Below are 15339 nucleotides of genomic sequence, written 5' to 3' on the forward strand. Positions count from 1 at the left end.
GTACAGGTGATAAACTAACGCTGTAGTTAAAGCTCTACAGGTGATAAACTAACGCTGTAGTTAAAGCTCTACAGGTGATAAACTAACGCTGTAGTTAAAGCTCTACAGGTGATAAACTAACGCTGTAGTTAAAGCTCTACAGGTGATAAACTAACGCTGTAGTTAAAGCTGTACAGGTACAGGGGTGGCTGTGGCTCAGTGGTAGAGCGGTTGCCTGCCAATCGGAAGGTTGGTGGTTCGATCCTTGGCCCTGCAGTGTATGAATGTGTGTGAAGTGTCCTTGGGCAAGACACTGAACCCAGAGTTGCCCCCGATGCTGTGCATGCTGAGCCTCGGCCACAGTGTATGAATGTGTGTGAATGGTTCCTGTAAGCTATATAAGAATAAAAATAATAATAATATAAGAACAGTCCATTTACATTTAAACTAATGCTGTAGTTAGAGCTCTACAGGTGATAAACTTAACGCTGCAGTTAGTTGGTTGTATCTGAAGGGGTGTGTGTGTGTGTTTTTCAGATCTTCCGGCGAGGCTCGGAGAGGATCTCTGATCTGTCCTGGGACAGTCTGAAGAAGGAGGTGACGGTTGCCGTGGAGACCGAGGTAATTTACTGTCTGTTGAAATATAAATTCGCTCTGTCTGATCTCGGTTCCTGTGCTGGGTGATAGGATATACGGTATAAGAGACGTATGATAACCTTCAGCCAAAGCATCACTTTCTGTCCTTGCTGACTCATAAGAACAGCTCCTACCCCAGGAACTGACCCTAAAGTCTGAAGCCCCGTTTACACAAAGGGAAGACGCAGATATTTTCCTGCGGTTTGGCCTCTCATTTACACAAAAACCCAGTTTTTATATCACAGAAAACCATTATTTCTAAAAACTCCGGCCAAAGTGGAGATTTTGCATGTAAACTGAGACAAACAGCCGAGAGAGAGAAAAAGAAGTTAACCCTCTCCTTGATCTCATGGTGTTGATGGAGAAGGAGAACCAGGAGAAGTTAACCCTCTCCTTGATCTCGTGGTGTCGATGGAGAAGGAGAACCAGGAGAAGTTAACCCTCTCCTTGATCTCGTGGTGTCGATGGAGAAGGAGAACCAGGAGAAGTTAACCCTCTCCTTGATCTCGTGGTGTCGATGGAGAAGGAGAACCAGGAGAAGTTAACCCTCTCCTTGATCTCGTGGTGTCGATGGAGAAGGAGAACCAGGAGAAGTTAACCCTCTCCTTGATCTCGTGGTGTCGATGGAGAAGGAGAACCAGGAAATGAGACATGTAGTTAAATGTTTCCAGGGGTGAGGTCAGGCTACGGCGTAGGGTCGGGATCTCCACGTCCCTACGCACTGTGGCCATGATCTAACACCAAAGCATAAATCACGCTTAACCCTGGTCAGACCAGACGGTGACCGTGGCTTCATTTGGTTACATTCAGACCTGGCTAACCAAACCAAAACCAGATAATTGAGTTAGGGTCATTCAGACCTGGCTAACCAAACCAAAACCAGATAAATGAGTTAGGGTCATTCAGACCTGGCTAACCAAACCAAAACCAGATAAATGAGTTAGGGTCATTCAGACCTGGCTAACCAAACCAAAACCAGATAAATGGGTTAGGGTCATTCAGATCTGGCTAACCAAACTAAAACCAGATAAATGGGTTAGGGTCATTCAGACCTGGCTAACCAAACTAAAACCAGATAAATGCTTTTAAAACATGACTTAATCAATGTACTTTCTGTTTCCTCCCCCTCTCCTTTCTTTCTTCCCATTGCAATAGGAAACGTTGATGTGGACTTCAGCTTTGAAACATTCTTGATAACGAGATATTTTTGTGCTGTGATTTAAAATATTTCAGTCTGTTAAACAAGGACAGAGCAGATGGTAATGTTTCTGTCTCTCTCCCTCTGTTCTTCCCCTTCTTTTAGCTGCAGAGCAGCGTTACAGAGTTTGAGTTTTCTCAGGAGGATTACCGCCAGCTGCAGGTGGAGTTCTGGTCCCGGTTCTACGCCTGCTGTCTGCAGTACCAGGAGTCTCTGTCAGAACCGCTGGGTCTCACAGTCAGCCCAAACACACACATGGCCTGTCTGCTGAAGAAGGTTAGGCTTTTATTCTGAAAATACTCACTCACATGACCTGTCTGCTGAAGAATGTTAGGCTCTTATTCTGAAAATACTCACCCACATGGCCTGTCTGCTGACAAAGGTTAGGCTCTTATTCTGAAAATACTCACCCACATGTCCTGTCTGCTGAAGAAGGTTAGGCTTTTATTCTGAAAATACTCACCCACATGGCCTGTCTGCTGAAGAAGGTTAGGCTCTTATTCTGAAAATACTCACCCACATGTCCTGTCTGCTGAAGAAGGTTAGGCTTTTATTCTGAAAATACTCACCCACATGTCCTGTCTGCTGAAGAAGGTTAGGCTTTTATTCTGAAAATACTCACCCACATGGCCTGTCTGCTGAAGAAGGTTAGGCTCTTATTCTGAAAATACTCACCCACATGTCCTGTCTGCTGAAGAAGGTTAGGCTTTTATTCTGAAAATACTCACCCACATGGCCTGTCTGCTGAAGGTTAGGCTCTTATTCTGAAAATACTCACCCACATGTCCTGTCTGCTGAAGAAGTTTAGGCTCTTATTCCTTAAAGATGAACTGAACTGGAATTTGAATAAAGGTGATATAACATATGTATTTTATTTCTTGTCATTGGTACAGTGATTAAAAATGGCTGAATTTGTTAAAAGGGATAAAATGGTAGATTGAAAGTGTTGTTGTTGTTACATGGGCGCCGCCATGTTGGAATTCCACAACCTGCTACGTCACTGGCACGTTAAGCTACGTCACTGGCACGGTAAGCTACGTCACTGGCACGTTAAGCTACGTCACTGGCATGTTAAGCTACGTCACTGGCACGTTAAGTTACGCCACTGGCACACTGGCACGGTAAGCCACGCCACTGGCACGGTAAGCCACGCCACTTGCATGGTAAGCCACGCCACTGGCATGGTAAACCACGCCACTGGCATGGTAAGCTACGCCACTGGCATGGTAAGCTACGCCACTGGCACGGTAAGCCACGCCACTGGCACGGTAAGCCACGCCACTGGCATGGTAAACCACGCCACTGGCATGGTAAACCACGCCACTGGCATGGTAAGCCACGCCACTGGCATGGTAAGCTATGTCACTGGCATGGTAAGCTATGTCACTGGCATGGTAAGCTATGTCACTGGCATGGTAAGCTACGTCACTGGCATGGTAAACTACGTCACTGGCATGGTAAGCTATGTCACTGGCATGGTAAGCTATGTCACTGGCATGGTAAACTACGTCACTGGCATGGTAAACTACGTCACTGGCATGGTAAACTACGTCACTGGCATGATAAGCTACGTCACTGGCACGGTAAGCAGCCATAGAAGGTAAACAGTCTGAGGCTAACGGACATGGCTGAGGAAACGTAAACCAACAGGTTTCATCCTGTATGACCCTGGCTGCAGTAATGAGTTGTACAGGGCTAAGCCAGCTGGGGTTACCAAACCTTTCCACAGGCTACCTTTGACATGAAACCAGTCCTAAACTCATGGCTAGCTGCTTAAAACTGGCTAGCCCTCCGACAGCCCTGGATTTCGAGTCTGTAGCGAGCATTTTTTTAGCGACCGACTATTGCGAGAGCTGTACTTTTGATACATCAGGGTCACTGGTGAGGGTTAAGTCCAACAGACTGAAACCTGAGGCCATACCCTCAGTGATCGATGTTTCAGGCTACAGTACAGGGCCGACCGATAGACCAACGGCCAGTACCAACACCAGCGATGCTATCTGCCGCACAGACAGGCCCATCAGGCAGAGGACAGGGCGGGATGTTCAGCTGTTATCCAGCATGCTAGCTAGTCTACTAGCCAAAGGGCTGGATGTAACGTTGTTGTCACATACACAAAACACGTACATGTTCACTTACACGCACAAATGAAGCCTAACGTGGAGGCTTTAGTGTTCAACCAAACTGAGACTGACACACTGGCCATTCATTGAAATTGAGTCACAAAACCAAGCTAGATACCACACGCTCCAACCTAGGGGGGCTAGCAAACACGCTGGAAACACTTATGTCAAACTCCACAAGCTAGCACTCCGACCCTTTCTACTCACCCTGATGCTACTAGCTGGTGTCCACCGCCTCAGGGCACATCGTTGATGCAGAGAGAGTTCAACTCGCAGAAAAAGCTGCTACTTCCATAGTAAGAGGTATCTGTGTAGTATCCTCCTTCCATAGTAAGAGGTATCTGTGTAGTATCCTACTTCCATAGTAAGAGGTATCTGTGTAGTATCCTCCTTCCATAGTAAGAGGTATCTGTGTAGTATCCTACTTCCATAGTAAGAGGTATCTGTGTAGTATCCTACTTCCATAGTAAGAGGTATCTGTGTAGTATCCTACTTCCATAGTAAGAGGTACCTGTGTAGTAAGAGGTATCTGTGTAGTATCCTACTTCCATAGTAAGAGGTACCTGTGTAGTATCCTACTTCCATAGTAAGAGGTACCTGTGTAGTATCCTACTTCCATAGTAAGAGGTACCTGTGTAGTATCCTACTTCCATAGTAAGAGGTATCTGTGTAGTATCCTACTTCCATAGTAAGAGGTACCTGTGTAGTATCCTACTTCCATAGTAAGAGGTATCTGTGTAGTATCCTACTTCCATAGTACGAGGTATCTGTAGTATCCATCACGACCACAAGGAAAGAATCTGCCAACTCTACACTAGCCTAGCTAAAGTAAACGGCAAAACCTGTGAATCCTCCGGTCATCTAGGGTCAACCTGGGTGACTCTCCTACGTGCAGCGGAGTTTTTTTTTTTTCTTTTTTCAAACTTTATTTATTTTGGTTTTAACATTTTTAGTGCAGGTAACTTAACAAGCGATCCCATTGGATGAATTCGTCCAATCACCGATGGATTCAGTTGCAGTGTCCATGCTCCGGCAGCACCCCACACACACACACACACACACACACACACACACACCAATCACTCCCTGGTCACCCCCCCCACACGACCCTGTACTGTAGGTGGAGCCTGAAACTGATCATCCTCCATGTGGTGGTAGTCAGACACTGCAGGCCTGTCCGTCACAGGATCAAATGCATAACCCATGCCATTAAAATTATTATTAAATCATTTTCATGTGTATTTAATATGCTGCCTATATACCTTCGCAGGTCCTACCATGCCAGTGACGTCATCGAAATTGTCAGCGTTCTAATACTAACAAACGTAATTTTTGTGTTGCTTGAAAAAAGATATATTGATTTTTTTTTTTTATTAAGATTTTTTGTGTAATTAATTTTTATTTGTCATAACCACCACATAATCAATGCTGATTATTTCAGTTCAGTTCATCTTTAACTCTTCATAGATCAGTTTGAATCAGGAAGTCATTGTTTTTAAACGGAGCCCTGGTGTGGAAACAGACAACTAGAGCCCAAACTAAGGAAATAAGAGTGAGATGACTTAGGGAGTGTGTTTGTGTTTCAGGGCTTTGTGTCGTACCTGCTGCCTTGTTTTGCTGTGGATCACCTGTACCTGTCCTATGATGAGTACCTGTTCTCAGAGGAGGAGACGCCGCTCACCGAAGGTAACTACACCTTTAACCAACTGACCCCAAACTGTAGCTGTACCTTTAAGCTTTAACCAACGGATGCCGACTTTTTAACTTTGCTTCTTTCTGCGCTTTTAACATGTTGTTTTTTGTGCTTTTTCTGAAGTTTTTGACCCATTTAGACAGACAGCTGACAGGGTTTGTGTGTTGTTGTGTTCCTAGATCCTGAGGTTGGGCGGGACGTCCTGCAGCTGGTGCAGTGCCTGCGTCTGGTGAGTGATGCTGTTTCTGGAGAGATGGCGTACGAGATGGAGAAAGCTCTGGAACACCTTCAGTCACCGGAGAGGGCAGCAGAACTCGTCCTGGAGAACATGTTGTCAAACGACAGGTATGTCTACGCTAACGCTCATTAATATTATATTTAGATATAAACTTTTATTTATATATATATATATATATATATATATATATATATATATATATATATATATATATATATATATATATATATATATATATATAAAAAAGTTGTATGACTCTGAGAGAGGGGATGTGTCCTGCAGTGACAATGTGATCGAGGACATCCAGAACAAACTGCAGGACATCCGTAACCCGCTGGCAGCCATGATGGTTCTGCTGAGAGAGATGGACCTGGAGACGGACTCGGAGGTCGGAGGAGACGCACACCTCACACCTGGTGAGGAGAGACACACACACACATATATACACACACACCCCTGGTGGGGAGAGACACACACATATACACACACACCTGGTGGGGAGACACACACACACATATATATACACACACACAGCTGGTGAGGAGAGACACAAACACACATATATACACACACACCTGGTGAGGAGAGACACAAACACACATATATACACACACACCTGGTGGGGAGAGACACACATACACACACACACACCTGGTGGGGAGAGACACACACACACACAAACACACACACACACACACACACCTGGTGGGGAGAGACACATACACACACACCTGGTGGGGAGAGAAATACACACACACACACCACACACCTGGTGGGGAGAGACACATACACACACACCTGGTGGGGAGAGAAATACACACACACACACCACACACCTGGTGGGGAGAGACACTCGCACACACACACACACACACACACACACACACACACACACACACACACACACACACACACACACACACACACACACACACACACCTGGTGGGGAGAGACACTCACACACACATATATACACACACACACACACCTGGTGGGGAGACAAACACACAGAGACACATACAGACACACACACACCTCACACCTGGTGGGGGAGAGAAACACACACACACACCTACCTGGTGGAGAGAAACACACTCAGATACACACACACACACACACACACACACACACACCTGGTGGAGAGAAACACACTCAGATACACACACACACACACACACACACACACCTGGTGGGGAGAAACACACTCTGATACAAACACACACACACCTGGTGGGGAGAAACACACTCAGACACACACACACACACACACACACACACACACACACACCTGGTGGGGAGAAACACACTCAGACACACACACTGTCTTGGTTCTGATACGTAGACCCAGGAAATATTAGGTCCTTTTTCTTGAAATATTACAAATTGTATTTGCCCATGTGGACTCTTGTTTCTGACCCTTCCTTGTGTGTGTGTGTGTGTGTGTGTGTGTGTGTGTGTGTGTGTGTGTGTGTGTGTGGCAGGTGCGAGTGTGAACACGAGGATCAGCCTGTCTCAGCTGTACGGCAGCAGCTCGGCTGTTTCTGTCGTCTGTCAGGCCGTCTGTCACATGACCATGACCAGAGCGCTGTTCTGCAGAGACCTGCTGATCCTGCAGAAACTCTACCTGCGCTTCGGAGACAACGTACATTCACACACACACACACACACACACACACACACACACACACACACACACACACACACGCAGAGACACATACAGACACACACACACGCAGAGACACATACAGACACACACACACAGAGACACATACAGACACACACGCACGCAGAGACACATACAGACACACACACACACACACAGAGACACACACAGACACACACACACGCAGAGACACATACAGACACACACGCACGCAGAGACACATACAGACACACACACACACACGCAGAGACACATACAGACACACACACACGCACGCAGAGACACATACAGACACACACGCATGCAGAGACACATACAGACACACACACACGCAGAGACACATACAGACACACACGCATGCAGAGACACATACAGACACACACACGCAGAGACACATACAGACGCACACACGCAGAGACACATACAGACGCACACACGCAGAGACACATACAGACGCACACATGCAGAGACACATACAGACACACACACGCAGAGACACATACAGACACACACACACACGCAGAGACACATACACACACACGCAGAGACACATACAGACACACACACGCAGAGACACATACAGACACACACACACACACACACACGCAGAGACACATACAGACACACACACACACACACGCGCAGAGACACATACAGACACACACACACGCAGAGACACACATACAGACACGCACGCAGAGACACATACAGACACACACACACACACACAGAGACACATACAGACACACACACACACACACGCAGAGACACATACAGACACACACACACACGCACAGACACATACAGACACACACACGCAGAGACACATACAGACACACACACGCAGAGACACATACAGACACACACACGCAGAGACACATACAGACACACACACGCACGCAGAGACACATACAGACACACACACACACACACGAGAGACACATACAGACACACACACGCAGAGACACATACAGACACACACACACGCAGAGACACATCCAGACACACACACACACACACGCAGAGACACATACAGACACACACACGCAGAGACACATACAGACACACACACGCAGAGACACATACAGACACACACGCAGAGACACATACAGACACACACGCAGAGACATACAGACACACACACACACGCACGCAGAGACACATACAGACACACGCACACACACGCAGAGACATATACAGACACACACACGCAGAGACACATACAGACACATGCACGCAGAGACACATACAGACACACACACACGCAGAGACACATACAGACACACACACACGCAGAGACACATACACACACGCACGCAGAGACACATACAGACACACGCACGCAGAGACACATACAGACACACGCACGCAGAGACACATACAGACACACGCACGCAGAGACACATACAGACACACGCACGCAGAGACACATACAGACACACACGCACGCAGAGACACATACAGACACACACGCACGCAGAGACACATACAGACACGCACGCAGAGACACATACAGACACACACACACACACACACACAGAGACACATACACACACGCACGCAGAGACACATACAGACACACGCACGCAGAGACACATACAGACACACACACACGCAGAGACACATACAGACACACACACACGCAGAGACACATACAGACACACGCACACACACGCAGAGACACATACAGACACACACGCACGCAGAGACACATACAGACACACGCACACACACGCAGAGACACATACAGACACACGCACGCAGAGACACATACAGACAGACACACGCACGCAGAGACACATACAGACACACACGCAGAGACACATACAGACACACACGCAGAGACACATACAGACACACACACGCAGAGACACATACAGACACACGCACGCAGAGACACACACATACAGACAGACACACGCAGAGACACATACAGACACACACACGCAGAGACACATACAGACACACACGCAGAGACATACAGACACACGCACACAGAGACACATACAGACGCACACACGCAGAGACACATACAGACACACACACACAGAGACACATACAGACACACACACGCAGAGACACATACAGACACACACACACAGAGAGACACATACAGACACACACGCAGAGACATACAGACACACACGCAGAGACATACAGACACACACACGCAGAGACACATACAGACGCACACACACAGAGACACATACAGACACATGCACGCAGAGACACATACAGACACATGCACGCAGAGACACATACAGACACACACACACGCAGAGACACATACAGACACACACACACGCAGAGACACATACACACACGCACGCAGAGACACATACAGACACACGCACGCAGAGACACATACAGACACACGCACGCAGAGACACATACAGACACACGCACGCAGAGACACATACAGACACACACACGCAGAGACACATACAGACACACACGCACACAGAGACACATACAGACACACACGCACGCAGAGACACATACAGACACACGCACGCAGAGACACATACAGACACACACACACACACACACACGCAGAGACACATACACACACGCACGCAGAGACACATACAGACACACGCACGCAGAGACACATACAGACACACACACACGCAGAGACACATACAGACACACACACACGCAGAGACACATACAGACACACGCACACACACGCAGAGACACATACAGACACACACGCACGCAGAGACACATACAGACACACACGCAGAGACACATACAGACACACACACGCAGAGACACATACAGACACACACACGCAGAGACACATACAGACACACGCACGCAGAGACACACACATACAGACAGACACACGCAGAGACACATACACACACACACGCAGAGACACATACAGACACACACACAGAGACATACAGACACACGCACACAGAGACACATACAGGCCACACGAGACACACACAGAGACACACACACAGAGACACATACAGACACACACACACGCAGAGACACATACAGACACACACACACAGAGACACATACAGACACACACGCAGAGACATACAGACACACACGCAGAGACATACAGACACACACGCAGAGACACATACAGACGCACACACACAGAGACACATACAGACACACACGCAGAGACACATACAGACACACACACGCAGAGACACATACAGACACACGCGCAGAGACACATACAGACACACACACACGCAGAGACACATACAGACACACACACGCACGCAGAGACACATACAGACACACACGCACGCAGAGACACATACAGACACACACGCAGAGACACATACAGACACACGCGCAGAGACACATACAGACACACGCGCAGAGACACATACAGACACACACGCAGAGACACATACAGACACACACGCACGCAGAGACACATACAGACACACACGCACGCAGAGACACATACAGACACACGCAGAGACACATACAGACACACGCACGCAGAGACACATACAGACACACGCACGCAGAGACACATACAGACACACACGCAGAGACACATACAGACACACACGCAGAGACACATACAGACACACGCACGCAGAGACACATACAGACACACGCACGCAGAGACACATACAGACACACACGCAGAGACACATACAGACACACACGCAGAGACACATACAGACACACGCACGCAGAGACACATACAGACACACACACGCAGAGACACATACAGACACACGCACGCAGAGACACATACACACACGCACGCAGAGACACATACACACACGCACGCAGAGACACATACAGACACACGCACGCAGAGACACATACAGACACACGCACGCAGAGACACATACAGACACGCACACACACGCAGAGACATATACAGACACACACACGCAGAGACACATACAGACACACGCACGCAGAGACACATACAGACACACGCAGAGACACATACAGACACACACACACACACACGCAGAGACACATACAGACACACACACACACACGCAGAGACACATACAGACACACGCACGAAGAGACACATACAGACACACACACACACACACACACGCAGAGACACATACAGACACACACACACGCAGAGACACATACAGACACACACACACACACACGCAGAGACACATACACACACGTACGCAGAGACACATACAGACACACGCACGCAGAGACACATACAGACACACACACACACACACGCAGAGACACATACACACACGCACGCAGAGACACATACAGACACACACACACACAGAGACACATACTGTCACAATATTGTGTGAAAGCACCAATAGTCAACACTACAATATCGTTACGGTATCGAGGTCACTGGTCAAAAATATCGTGATATGTGATTTTCTCGCCCAGCCCTACGCACACACTTCTTCATGTTGTAAAGTTGAAGATAAGTGCACCCTCTGCTGGACTTCATGTTAAACTACTTCAAAGACTGAAGGAGGGATTCACCACACTCAGTGGTTGATACCCTAACCAGTGCTATTACCCAGTCCTTGATTCACCACACTCAGTGGTTGATACCCTAACCAGTGCTATTACCCAGTCCTTGATTCTCTACCAGGGTACCAAACTGAACAATATAATTGTACATGAGTTTGTACACTCCTTCATTAGACACATCTGACCAAACATAGCAACCGTTAATAAAAGAACAAATAAGAAACAACTCGTAACGTGTGTGTGTGTGTGTGTCTCTCAGGTGTTTCTGGGTGGAGGCTCTCAGCTGCTGCAGCTCCAACAGGATCTGATTCCTCGCTGCTCCGGCCTCCTGTCGTCTTATTATCTCCTCAAACACGTCAGCCAGAGCCTCGCCTCCTCCGTGCCCATGGACATCATGTGAGTACACAACAACAACACACAACAACAACAAACAACAACACACAACCGGTGCAGTGTTTCCCCAGATCGATCCACTGCACAGCTTTGATTTGAACAGAAAATGCGTCTCTTTTAAAAATGGTTCTCCTGTTATTTCCTAAAAGTTCAGTCTGACACACGGAGCTGAGCTGACGTGTTGATGTTGACGTGTTGATGTTGACATGTTGACGTGTTGATGTTGACATGTTGACGTGTTGATGTTGACGTGTTGATGTTGACGTGTTGATGTTGACGTGTTGACGTGTTGATGTGTTGATGTTGACGTGTTGATGTTGACATGTTGACGTGTTGATGTTGACGTGTTGATGTTGACATGTTGACGTGTTGATGTTGACATGTTGACGTGTTGATGTTGACATGTTGACGTGTTGATGTTGACATGTTGACGTGTTGATGTTGACGTGTTGATGTTGACGTGTTCATGTTGACGTGTTCATGTTGACGTGTTGATGTCGACGTGTTGATGTCGACATGTTGTCGACGTGTTGATGTCGACGTGTTGATGTCGACGTGTTGATGTCGACATGTTGTTGACGTGTTGATGTCGACGTGTTGATGTCGACATGTTGTTGACGTGTTGATGTCGACGTGTTGATGTCGACATGTTGTTGACGTGTTGATGTCGACGTGTTGATGTCGACATGTTGTTGACGTGTTGATGTCGACGTGTTGATGTCGACATGTTGTTGACGTGTTGATGTCGACATGTTGTCGACGTGTTGATGTCGACGTGTTGATGTCGACGTGTTGATGTTGACGTGTTCATGTTGACGTGTTGATGTCGACATGTTGATGTCGACATGTTGTTGACGTGTTGATGTCGACGTGTTGATGTCGACGTGTTGATGTCGACATGTTGTTGACGTGTTGATGTCGACGTGTTGATGTCGACATGTTGTTGACGTGTTGATGTCGACATGTTGATATGTTGATGTTGACATGTGGACGTTGACATGTTGTTGAGATGTTGACATGTTGTTGACATGTTGATGAGAAACTTTGACACGTGTTTAAAGATGTTTTCTGACCTTTGACCTCCTAGAGACGCTAACCTGCAGCACCTCACCGTGTTGCAGCTGTCAGACACTCCGGCTCAGTCCTGCAACAGATCAGGTCAGATAACCTGTCTGTCTCTCTAACCTGTCAGTCTCTTTAACCTGTCTGTCTCTCTGTAACCTGTCTGTCTGTCTCTCTCTGTCCTGCAACAGATCAGGTCAGATAACCTGTCAGTCTCTTTAACCTGTCAGTCTCTTTAACCTGTCAGTCTCTTTAACCTGTCTGTCTCTCTGTAACCTGTCGGTCTCTCTCTGTCCTGCAACAGATCAGGTCAGATTCTTCTCTGTCTCTCTGTAACCTGTCTGTAACCTGTCTCTCTAACCTGTCTGTCTCTGTAACCTGTCTGTCTCTCAGTGCTGAGTCCTCAGACGGTGGTGGAGCTCTTCTATCAGACTGTAGGCAGGAAGGTGATCATCTCTCAGATGTACAGTCAGCAGCAGCATCAGGGGAACTCTCTGCTGCTCTGGAGCCACAGCATCTCCACCGTGGTCAACCTGCTGGCTCAGCTGCTGTATCCTTTATCACACACACACACACACACACACACACACACACACACACACACACACACACACACACACATATATATATATATACTCTCTCAGACAGAGAGACAGACACAAAGTAGTGTGTTGAGTCTTAACCGTTGTGTCCCAGTTGGCCCAGTAATCCTGGTTTCCAGTTCCCCGAGTGTCTGATGGCCAACTGTCAGTACACACAACTGCAGGTGGGTTTCCCTGTATCTGTTAGCCCGGTCCTACCAGACTCTGGTCCACTATCCCGGTCCTACCAGACTCTGGTCCACTATCCCGGTCCTACCAGACTCTGGTCCACTATCCCGGTCCTACCAGACTCTGGTCCACTAGCCCGGTCCTACCAGACTCTGGTCCACTAGCCCGGTCCTACCAGACTCTGGTCCACTATCCCGGTCCTACCAGACTCTGGTCCACTAGCCCGGTCCTACCAGACTCTGGTCCACTATCCCGGTCCTACCAGACTCTGGTCCACTAGCCTGGTTCTACCAGACTCTGGTCCACTGGTACACTAGCCCGGTCCTACCAGACTCTGGTCCACTAGCCCGGTCCTACCAGACTCTGGTCCACTATCCCGGTCCTACCAGACTCTGGTCCACTATCCCGGTCCTACCAGACTCTGGTCCACTAGCCTGGTTCTACCAGACTCTGGTCCACTGGTACACTAGCCTGGTCCTACCAGACTCTGGTTCCACTAGCCTGGTCCTACCAGACTCTGGTTCCACTAGCCTGGTCCTACCAGACTCTGGTCCACTAGCCCGGTCCTACCAGACTCTGGTTCCACTAGCCTGGTCCTACCAGATCTGGTCCATTATCCCGGTCCTACCAGACTCTGGTCCACTATCCCGGTCCGTCTCTGCAGACATCTGAAATGTTGATAAATCTGCAGCCTCTGATTGGAGGAGAGCTCACGCACACTGTCCACTGTGTCCCCCTGCAGGAATACGTGCGTCTGATTGGTCCGTGGTGTCAGGTGAACATCGGCTCGTGTCGTTTCATGCTGGGTCAGTGTTACCTTGCCAACGGGGAGGGACAGAAGGTCAGTCTCCTGAATATATATATCGCCACTTTAATCTGTCAGCCGCTCTGTTTACATCCCCTCATCTTCTTCTTCTTCTTCAGGCTCTGCTCTGTTTACATCCCCTCATCTTCTTCTTCTTCTTCAGGCTCTGCTCTGTTTACATCCCCTCATCTTCTTCTTCTGTTTCTTCTTTTTCTTCTTCAGTTTCTGCTCTGTTTACATCCCCTCATCTTCTTCTTCTTCAGGCTCTGCTCTGTTTACATCCCCTCATCTTCTTCTTCAGGCTCTGCTCTG

General features: G+C 48.0%; 1 protein-coding gene across 1 annotated transcript in view; it reads left to right on the top strand.

The window, feature by feature from the left end:
- The window catches only part of nup160 (nucleoporin 160), a 55767-nt gene that overhangs the window by 11919 nt on the left and 28509 nt on the right, over positions 1–15339 (top strand). Inside the window, exons 10-20 of the mRNA XM_028585178.1 lie at positions 517–600; positions 1919–2089; positions 5523–5622; positions 5809–5974; positions 6150–6283; positions 7349–7509; positions 12257–12393; positions 13478–13548; positions 13846–14002; positions 14149–14218; positions 14965–15063. Coding sequence (XP_028440979.1) covers positions 517–600; positions 1919–2089; positions 5523–5622; positions 5809–5974; positions 6150–6283; positions 7349–7509; positions 12257–12393; positions 13478–13548; positions 13846–14002; positions 14149–14218; positions 14965–15063 — 1350 coding nt within the window. The remainder of the gene's footprint in view (positions 1–516; positions 601–1918; positions 2090–5522; positions 5623–5808; positions 5975–6149; positions 6284–7348; positions 7510–12256; positions 12394–13477; positions 13549–13845; positions 14003–14148; positions 14219–14964; positions 15064–15339) is intronic.

The sequence above is a fragment of the Perca flavescens genome, chromosome 8 (genome assembly GCF_004354835.1).
Source record: "Perca flavescens isolate YP-PL-M2 chromosome 8, PFLA_1.0, whole genome shotgun sequence".
Classification (NCBI taxonomy): Eukaryota; Metazoa; Chordata; class Actinopteri; order Perciformes; family Percidae; genus Perca; species Perca flavescens.